General features: G+C 38.6%; 1 protein-coding gene across 1 annotated transcript; it reads left to right on the plus strand.

Annotated features, from left to right (window-relative positions):
* Positions 1-1037: 1037 nt before the first annotated feature.
* ADAM29 (ADAM metallopeptidase domain 29) lies at positions 1038-3391 on the plus strand. The gene has a single exon (XM_006060274.4). It carries the CDS (start codon positions 1178-1180, stop codon positions 3389-3391), a length of 2214 nt encoding a protein of 737 aa, XP_006060336.2. The 5' UTR covers positions 1038-1177.
* Positions 3392-9884: the final 6493 nt, after the last annotated feature.

Below are 9884 nucleotides of genomic sequence, written 5' to 3' on the forward strand. Positions count from 1 at the left end.
ATTAAAATGTAATCAAATGTAAATACCTTTTCAGTAACACTCCAAGGAACAATAAAAGTCAAGTTCACCATTATTTACTATATAAAGAATTTAGTTAGGCTTTATAGGAGATACTAACATTTATGAAAGACATAGATAATACTCTTGAGTACTACTAATATGACAAGTCTAGTGAGGAGAGCAATGTAGGAAAGATAAAAGAAAACTAAACATTTTATTGTAGGGAGGTAATGGTAGGTACTATAGAACAGATTCGGAGAAGGCGATGGCAGCCTACTCCAGTACTCTTGCCTGGAAAATCCCATGGGCTGAGGAGCCTGGTAGGCTGCAGTCCATGGGGTCGCTAAGAGTTGGACACGACTGAGCGACTTCACTTTCACTTTTCACTTTCATGCCTTGGAGAAGGAAATGGCAACCCACTCCAGTATTCTTGCCGGGAGAATCCCAGGGTCAGCAGAGGCTGGTGGGCTGCCGTCTAGGGGATTGCACAGAGTCGGACACGACTGAAGCGACTTAGCAGCAGCAGCAGCATAGAACAGATTTTAAAATAGCAGGAGACTTTTGCTGAGTTTTTGTGCTGTTGTTGCTTTTAATATGTATCTTAGGTAATTGAGTAATTTATGGCTTGAGGCTGAAAAAAACAGGTATTACTACTTATATCAATTTAACATATGTAAATTAGGATAATCCCAGCAATCCAGGACTTATGGTCACCTTATCCTTAAGATTTTTTTCCTTTTAACTATTTATTGTGGAAATATTTACACACATACATATATTTAGAGAATAGTATAATGAATCCTTAATTGCTCATCATCCAAGTTCAATAACTATAAATCTCTGACCAGTTTTCAGTCTTATATACTCCCCCAGTGCCTCTCTGCCTTATAAATATTTAAAAACAAATTCTGTGCCGTTTCTAGAGTCATTCCGTGATCAAAACAGTAATCACTTTTCTTGTATGTGTTTCCTTTTCTCTCTTTCAGGCCCTTTTCTAACCATCCCCATCCATATGTTGTATTTTGTTTTACTTATAGTGCCGATGTTCTAATGATTTCACTCTGCCAGAAGACAAAGATTTAATGATTAGTTCTGCAGTTCAGAATAAGGAACCAGACCAACTGTGACTCCCAGCCCCGCCTTCCTTCCTCTCTGAACCGATAATGGTAGCTTCATAATGACTGTGATCAAATCTCTGTTGTATATGAGGATCGTACCCCTGCTACACTGGCTTGGAGTGTTTCTGTTTTTTACAGGACACACTCAGGCTGAGAACTTTCAATATCACAGTCCCCCAGAAGTAGTAATTCCTTTGAAGATAACTGGCACTAGCAGAAGTATGAAGCCTCCAGGTCGGCTCTCTTACAGCCTGCATTTAGGGGGTCAGAGACACATTTTCCACATGAAGGTCAAGAAACATTTGCTGTCCAGACACCTCCCAGTGTTCACCTACTCAGAAGAGGGTGCTCTCCTGAAGGACCAACCTTTTGTCCAGAATGACTGCTACTATCATGGTTATGTGGAGGGGGACCCAGAATCGCTTGTTGCCCTCAGTACCTGTCTTGGTGGCTTTCGAGGATTATTACAGATAAATAATGTTGTTTATGAAATTAAGCCCATGATTTTTTCTACGAAATTTGAACACCTGGTGTATAAAATGGAGAGTGAAGAGACCCGATTCCCAACCATGAAATCTGGTTTTGTGCAAGAGGAAACTGTAGAGCATTTTGAGTTTCAAGAGACTGGTAATTTTACGCTGAAACAAAGTCATTATGAAGGCTGGTGGATCCATTCATTCTTTGTTGAAATGGCAGTGGTGGTGGACTATACTCTATATAATTATTTTAAAAAGAATGTCTCAAAGGTGAAGGAGGATTTATTTACTATTGTAAATATAGTGGATTCCATTTATCAGGTAATAGGTATGAAGGTGTTACTAATTGGTTTGGAGTTCTGGACTCAAAGAAACCTTGTTGAAATAGATGCTGTACAGAGAGCTCTGAGAGATTTTTGCGTCTGGAAGGCTAATAACATTGATGCTCGCATAGCACATGATACTACGCATATTTTTATGCAGAAGACATTAAGAGGTCTAAGCGGTATAGGCTTTATCGCAGGAATGTGCAGACCGCACTTCAGTTGCGCAGCTGTTACTTTTGCAAACAAAACCTTGGCCATTATTGGAATTGCTGTGGCTCATCATTTAGGTCATAATTTGGGAATGACTCATGATACTATATTGTGTGTGTGTTCAGCAGGTCACAATAGATGTATAATGCGTCATGACAACCCACCAATAGCGAAGTTTAGTAACTGTAGTTATTCTTTTTTTTGGGGATATGGTGTACAGAAGGCACAATGTTTGCGGTACACTATATACACAAAGGACATATTTTCAAGGAAGCGCTGTGGAAATGGTGTTGTTGAAGAAGGAGAAGAGTGTGACTGTGGATCTTTACAGCAGTGTTCAAGAGATGCCTGTTGTCTGACAAATTGCAGTCTGAGTTTTGGGTCTGTTTGTGCTTTTGGGCTTTGTTGCAAGGACTGCAAGTTCTTGCCATCAGGAGAAATGTGTAGAAAGGAGGTCAATGAATGCGACCTTCCAGAGTGGTGCAACGGATCATCCCATATGTGCCCAGATGATGTATATGTAGAGGATGGAATTCCTTGTAATGACATTTCCTACTGCTATGAAAAGAGATGTAATGATCGTAATGCACACTGTAGGCAGATTTTTGGCCGAACAGCAAAGAATGCAAACGACAGCTGCTACAGACAAATAAACACTCAAGGTGACCGTTTCGGTAATTGTGGAACCCAAGGCCCTACATATCTAAAATGCAATATGTCGGACATCTTCTGTGGAAGAATTCAGTGTGATAATGTGGCAGAAATTCCTCTTCTGACAGAGCATTCTACAATGCATGGAACTCGCTTTCACAATGCCACCTGCTGGGGTACAGACTACCATTTTGGGATGGACATACCGGATATTGGTGAAGTGAAAGATGGCACAGAGTGTGGCCCAGAACATGTCTGCATCGGAAGGAAGTGTGTCCATATCTCTCGCTTGGATAGTAATTGTTCACCTACGTTCTGTAACATGAGGGGGATCTGCAACAACAAACACCACTGCCACTGCAACTATAAGTGGGACCCTCCCAACTGCGTGACCCGAGGGGATGGAGGTAGCGTTGACAGTGGCCCGCCCCCGAAGAGAAAGAAAATACCCAAGATTTACGTGGCAATGGCATTATTTATTTCACTGTTAATTTTATTATGTTGTCTTCTGTTGCTTTGTATGAGGAAAAAGCCTAAGGGAAAAAAGGGTAAAAAATATCCTCAAGAGGAAAATCCAAAGCAAAAACCTCCGAGTCAACATGGGAAATAAAAACAATTACTACCAAAAAAATGTATCTGAATAGATATGCATTAAAAAAACATAACTCCTATAATGTTTCTACTTATTCTTCTTTATTTTAAACAATTAGACATTTTATTTTTCTTGATATTTATTTCTTTCTTTGTATTTTCTAGAAAAAGGCATGACACATGGGTGGTTTACCAGTTTTTAAGTTACTGCTTTTCAGCTCCAAAGCTGCTTCCCATTTTGTATTCTGCATTATAGGAACCACATTTCTGCAGTATCAGTCCTCAGATCTGTGGTAGGGTGAATGCCAGGGACTTGGAAATCTGGGTGATCTGCTTCCTGTATGTCAGTCTTATCTCAATAACCGATTTTACAGTGGCAATTATACTTCATTTCAATATCCTTTTAAAAAATTCAATCCAAAATAAAACAAAACAAAATTCAATCCAGACCAACCTCACTGTGGGTCTAAAACAAGCTAGCAGAGCTGGCTAGGACTGAGCCCCAGGTCTTTGATCTTTCTACCAATGTCTCAAATTCTTTGCACTAGCTTAGCAGTACCTGCAGGAAGAGCTTTGAGTCTAATTTTTCAGATCCATGGATCCAGTCCTAAAGTTCTCTAGATTCAAGTATCCCAACCTCTTCTCTTTACTCTTTGGCTCCATGAATGAAATCACCATCTTTAATTGGTATTTTATGGCTATTAACCAGTTACTAGCACAATGCCTCCCTTTACTTGCTGTGTTCCTAAGTAGCTTTGGTACCTAATTTCTTATATTCAATTCTATCCCCTACAATCACTAAGTATTCTTTTCTGACTGAATTCTGTTATAGCACTCGTCTTGGTACTCTTGAGAAACCTGTATGCAGGTCAGGAAAAAACAGTTAGAACTGGACATGGAACAGAAGACTGGTTCCAAATAGGAAAAGGGGTATGCCAAGGCTGTATATTGTCACCCTGCTTATTTAACTTGTATTCAGAGTACATCATGAGAAACACTGGGCTGGAGGAAGCACAAGCTGGAATCAAGATTGCTGGGAGAAATATCAATCACCTCAGATATGCAGATTTATGGCAGAAAGTGAAGAAGACCTAAAGAGCCTCTTGATGAATGTGAAAGAGGAGAGTGAAAAAGTTGGCTTAAAGCTCAACATTCAGAAAACTAAGATCAAGGCATCCGGTCCCATCACTTAATGGCATGGGGAAACAGTGGAAACAGTGGCTGACTTTATTTTTCTGGGCTCCAAAATCACTGCAGATGGTGACTGCAGCCATGAAATTAAAAGACGCTTACTCCTTAGAAGGAAAGTTATGACCATCCTAGACAGCAGAGACATTACTTTGTCAACAAAGGTCCATCTAGTCAAGGCTGTGGTTTTTCCAGTGGTCATGTATGGATGTGACAGTTGGACTATAAAGAAAGCTGAGCGCTGAAGAATTGATGCTTCTGAACTGTGGTGTTGGATAAGACTCTTGAGAGTCCCTTGCACTGCCAGGAGATCTAACCAGTCCATCCTAAAGGAGATCAGTCCTGGGTGTTCATTGGTAGGACTGATGTTGAAGCTGAAACTCCAATTCTTTGGCCACCTGATGTGAAGAGCTGACTCATTTGAAAAGACCCTGATGCTGGGAAAGATTGAGGGCAGGAAGAGAAGGGGACAACAGAGAATGAGATAGTTGGATGGCATCACGGACTCAATGGCCATGAGTTTGAGTGAACTCTGGGAGTTGGTAATGGATAAGGAGGCTTGGCGTGCTACGGTTCATGGGGTCGCAAAGAGTCGGACATGACTGAGTGATTGAACTGAACTCATCTTGATATAATGAAGAAAGTGGGACTGAAGAAATATCCATTTTTTTGGTTTGTTTGCCACTGCCCTCAACTATTTTGGGGAAATTACTGAAATCTACTGCAAGTTTCCAACAAAATTTTAAAAATTACAGATTGGTAATAACAGTTGTCTCTAAATTTCTGGGTTTCTTTAATTATAAAATGGGGTAAGAAAGATACTTTCAATTTTAGGTAAGTCTCTGTAGACAAGCAATTTTTCTGAAAATAACAGCTGTACAATGCCAAGTACATTTCTGAAAATGACATATATTTTGAAACAATCACAGAACTGTGGAGGAAATGAAGATTAGAAGATTTTAAAATTACAAGGAAGAGAAAACAATTTGAATTGTCAGTACATTTTTCCCTGGAACAGAAATGTTTGTTCCCTATAACATGATGATTTTGAATATTAATTAATGATCAAGTTTGACCTATCCAGTTCTAATTCCTCTGTTGAAGAAAAAGAAACCTGAAAAACTCTTGGTGTGTAGAATACACTAGATTCATAAATTAGGCACTTAAGGGCATCAAACTCAAAATCAGTTTTTCCCACACCACTTTTGCTGAGTTTAGATTCATTTGCTGGGCAATAGGTTGAAGTCTCTAAGGACAGAGTTATCTACAGTCTATTGTAGTTAGGGAGAGAAGACCTAGTGGAACGGAGTTTGACTCAAGAACATGTAAGTTCTTCCCTTTAAAACATTTGGCTGATTTTGAAGGAGCTTGAGGTATAAGCTAGAGAATTTAGTTTTGAAGATTTGAGTATTAGAACATAGCCACCCATTTGTTTTGCAGCTGAGAAAATACAGGCTTATGGGTTCCCAGTAGAAAGTACAGTAAGGTGTATATGTCTTTCCAAAACTACACTTATTTCTGACCAAAGTCAATTCTCTGTTCTATTAAGTTATCAGTCATTCAGCATATCTTCCAAACAGAGAAAAGATACAAACTTCTCAAGTTGAAGGTTACGTCTACTCTGAACTCCTATGGTTCCTTATATATAGAACATGTGTGAAGTGAAGTGAAAGTCTCTCAGTTGTGTCTGCCTCTTTGCAACACTATAGTCCATGGAATTCTCCAGGCAAGAATACTGGAGTGGGTTGCCATGCCCTCCTCCTAGCATACAATAAAACATTATTACATATATAAAAGGAAAAAATTAAGGTCAATAATAAAGGGAAAACAACAACAAAGAGTAAAAAAGAAGATAGAAGCCAGCTAAAGGTGGAAAAGACGATAATGAAGAAAAATACCTATGACTACTATTTCAGAGAAACTAGAAGAAAAATGAACAGACCATGTGAAAGAAGGTAGATTCATTTCACCAGAAAATTGGCATCTATGCAGACTTGTTACATACATATTCTAGAGCTTAAAAATAAAATATCTAAATTCAGAAAATCAGTGGACAGTTTGAATCATAGACTACATTGTAAAATTACCTAAATTAGTTAACTATAAAAAAAAAAAGTAAAAAAAATCAGTGACTAACAACGTAGAAAAAACATTAAAATATGGAAATGATATGTGAAACATATCAATAAATCTGAAAACATTAAAAAGGAGCATCATTCGAGGAAAAAGAATTGAAGTAATAAAAAACATATAATGAAGGAGAATTTCCCCAAAGTATGAAAACATATTAACCTACTGCTTTAAGAAAATCAATGAACTTCCAGCAGAACAAGCACATGGAAATACACACCTAACCATATCATAATAAAACTGTTGAACAAGAGGCACTGAGAAATCTTAAGAGCAGCCAGAGATTTAAAAAAAAAAAATCCATATCTTAAATGACAATAAAAGAGATGATTAACTTCAACAAAAATGATTGAGTGCAGAAGACACTGAAATAACATATTTACTGAGTAAATTGCAATTGTGTGTGCTGCTGTGCTCAGTCATCCAGTCATGTCTGATCCTCTGCGACCCCATGGACTGTAGCCCACCAAGCTCCTCTGTCCATGAGATTCTCCTGGCAAGAATACTGGAGTGGCTTGCCATTTCCTCCTCCAAGGGATCTTCCCAACCCAGGGATTGAACCCACGTCTCCTGTGTGTCCTATATTGGCAGGCAGATTCTTTACCACTGAGCAACCTGGGAAGTTACTAAACTAGAATTCTTTTGTTTCTGAATATACTGTTCAGTAATGAAGAATAAAACTTTCCTTTGGCAAACAAATCGTTGCCACCAGGCTAGCACTCAAAGAAATACCACTTTTGGGTTTTTTGTTTTTCCAGTCAGGAGAAACATGATACCAGAAAGAAACATGAATGTTCACGTAGGTGCAAAGATATTTGTCACAAAAGTTGGGAGGTATGTAAATAGAGATAAAAGGTCTAAGCTTCTAGCAGTACTGGGAAGAGGTAACTTAATGATGTGGATTATACTATATGATGTTGCAGATGCATGTTGCAAATCTAGGGTAATCATTCAAACAGTAGGATTACACACTTAAGAAATGTATTGTAACAAGAGACATAATAAATGACATTTGTTTCTACAAATACAAGCAAGTGAGGGGAAAACAAGCATAATGCAGACATGTGGAATAAAAAATATATGACTGGTAGATATAAGATCTGTGGAAAATGGATCACATTAACCAAATAGAAATGGAGAAGGAAATGGCAACCCACTCCAGTATTCTTGCCTGGGAAATCCCATGGACAGAGGAGCTGCGAGCTACAGTCCATGGGGTCACAAAGAGTCAGACATGACCCTGAGACTAAACCACTACACCACCAACCAAGTAGAAGATTGACATATTTCAGAGTGAATAAAGTATAATATCTAGCATTATGCAGTTTATTGGAAACAATTTGAAAGCAAATTCATAGAGTGTAAAACTTTAAAATAATTTCATGCACATGTTAACCAAATTAAATTAGTATAATCCTTTTAATGGGCTTCCCAGGTGCTCACTGGTACAGAATCCACCTGCCAAGAAGGAGACGCAGGTTTAATCCCTGGGTCAGGAAGATCCCCTGGAGAAGGAAAAATGGCAACCCACTCCAGTATTCTTGCATGGGAAATCCCATGGACAGAGGATACTGGTGAACTATGGTCCATGGGGTCAGAAAAGTGTCAGACATGACTTAGCGGCTAAACAACAACAACAATTCTTTTAATACCTGATGACAAAGACTTTAAGGCATAAAGCATTATGATAAAGAAAGGGCAATATTTTGTGATGATAAAAGGTAAATTAACAGGGAAATAGGACAATCTTAAATGTATATGCATCCACTAATAAAGACAGGGAAGTACAGAAATAAGCAAATCTACAATCACCAATAGGGACACTTTTCAACCAGTTCCCTCAATAGTAACAGAAAGAGTAGAAAATAAATCCTGCAGGCCCAGGAGATTTTCAATACATAATTAACAAACTTGATATAATAGATATACAAAGTTGTACAAGGGCTTCCCTGGTGACTTAGCAGTAAACAATCCATCTGCAATGCAGGAGATGGAGGAGAGATGGATTCGATCCCTGGGTCCGGAAGATCCCCTGAAGGGGGACATGGCTACCCACTCCAGTATTCTTGATTGGAGAATCCCATGGACAGAGGAGCCTGGTGAGCTACAGTCCATGGGGTCAGAAAAGAGCTGGACACAACTGAGATGACTGAGCAAGCACACAAAAGTACACAAAAACAAACTTGATAAAATAGGTATATAAAGATCAGGACATTTTCAATACATAATTAACAAACTTTGATATAATAGTTATATAAACTTGATATAATTTAACCAAACATGGCTAAATTCACTTTGATTCATCTGCATATGAGCTATTATCAAGGTCAACCTTATGATGGGCCAAAGAGAAAGTCTCAACAAATTTCACATGGTTTTAATTTTAAAAAGTATATTTTCTCTAAACATTATATAATTAAGCTGAAAATCAATAGCTTTAAAGATAACTAGAAAAACTCCAACTGTCTGAAACAGTTCTGACTCTAATCCCACATCTGACCTCAATTAACATTCTGCACCCAACCTCAATGTGTGTATGGGGGTGGGGTGTTTCTTACACCACCAAGCAATTCTCCTGGGCCAGTTGGGAGTTCTACAATTCAACTCAATTCTAATACTACCTTGAGATAGTGTCAGATCCCAGAGGTTAAGGGCTTAGTCCTACATGATTGCTCTCCCCTCCTTCAGATTTCAATCATAAGTCCAGGCTGTAACCTGTGTTTCTGACCAGCCAGCTATAAATATGTTGGATGGTCCAATGACCACTTCTTTGAGATCAGTTAATTTGTCAGAACAGCTCACAGAACTTGGATAAAAATTCCACTTACTAAATTACCAGCTTATGATCAAAAGATATAACTAGAAACAGATCGAAGAAATGCATAGGGCAAGATACATGTGAAGGGTGAAAGGCTTCCATGCCTTCTCCAAGTGCACCTCTCTCTCTGAATCTCTATGTGTTCAGCAACCCAGAAGCTCTTTGAACTTCACCCTTATGGAGTTTTATGGAGGCTTCATTACTTAGACATGATTCATTAAATTATTAGTTATTGATGATTGAACTCAAACCCCAGTCCCTTTCCCTTCCATGGAGGTAAGAGGCAAGGGAGATTGAAAATTCCTACCCTATAATTACAAGGTTTGTTCTGCTGGTGGCCAGTATCTTTCTGTGGGTGGTTTCTGAAAGTCACCTC

Source organism: Bubalus bubalis, chromosome 3, assembly GCF_019923935.1.
Source record: "Bubalus bubalis isolate 160015118507 breed Murrah chromosome 3, NDDB_SH_1, whole genome shotgun sequence".
Classification (NCBI taxonomy): Eukaryota; Metazoa; Chordata; class Mammalia; order Artiodactyla; family Bovidae; genus Bubalus; species Bubalus bubalis.

Coding starts and splice junctions, on each gene's coding strand:
- ADAM29 (XM_006060274.4), top strand. CDS start 1,178: ATGACTGTGATCAAATCTCTGTTGTATATGAGGATCGTACCCCTGCTA.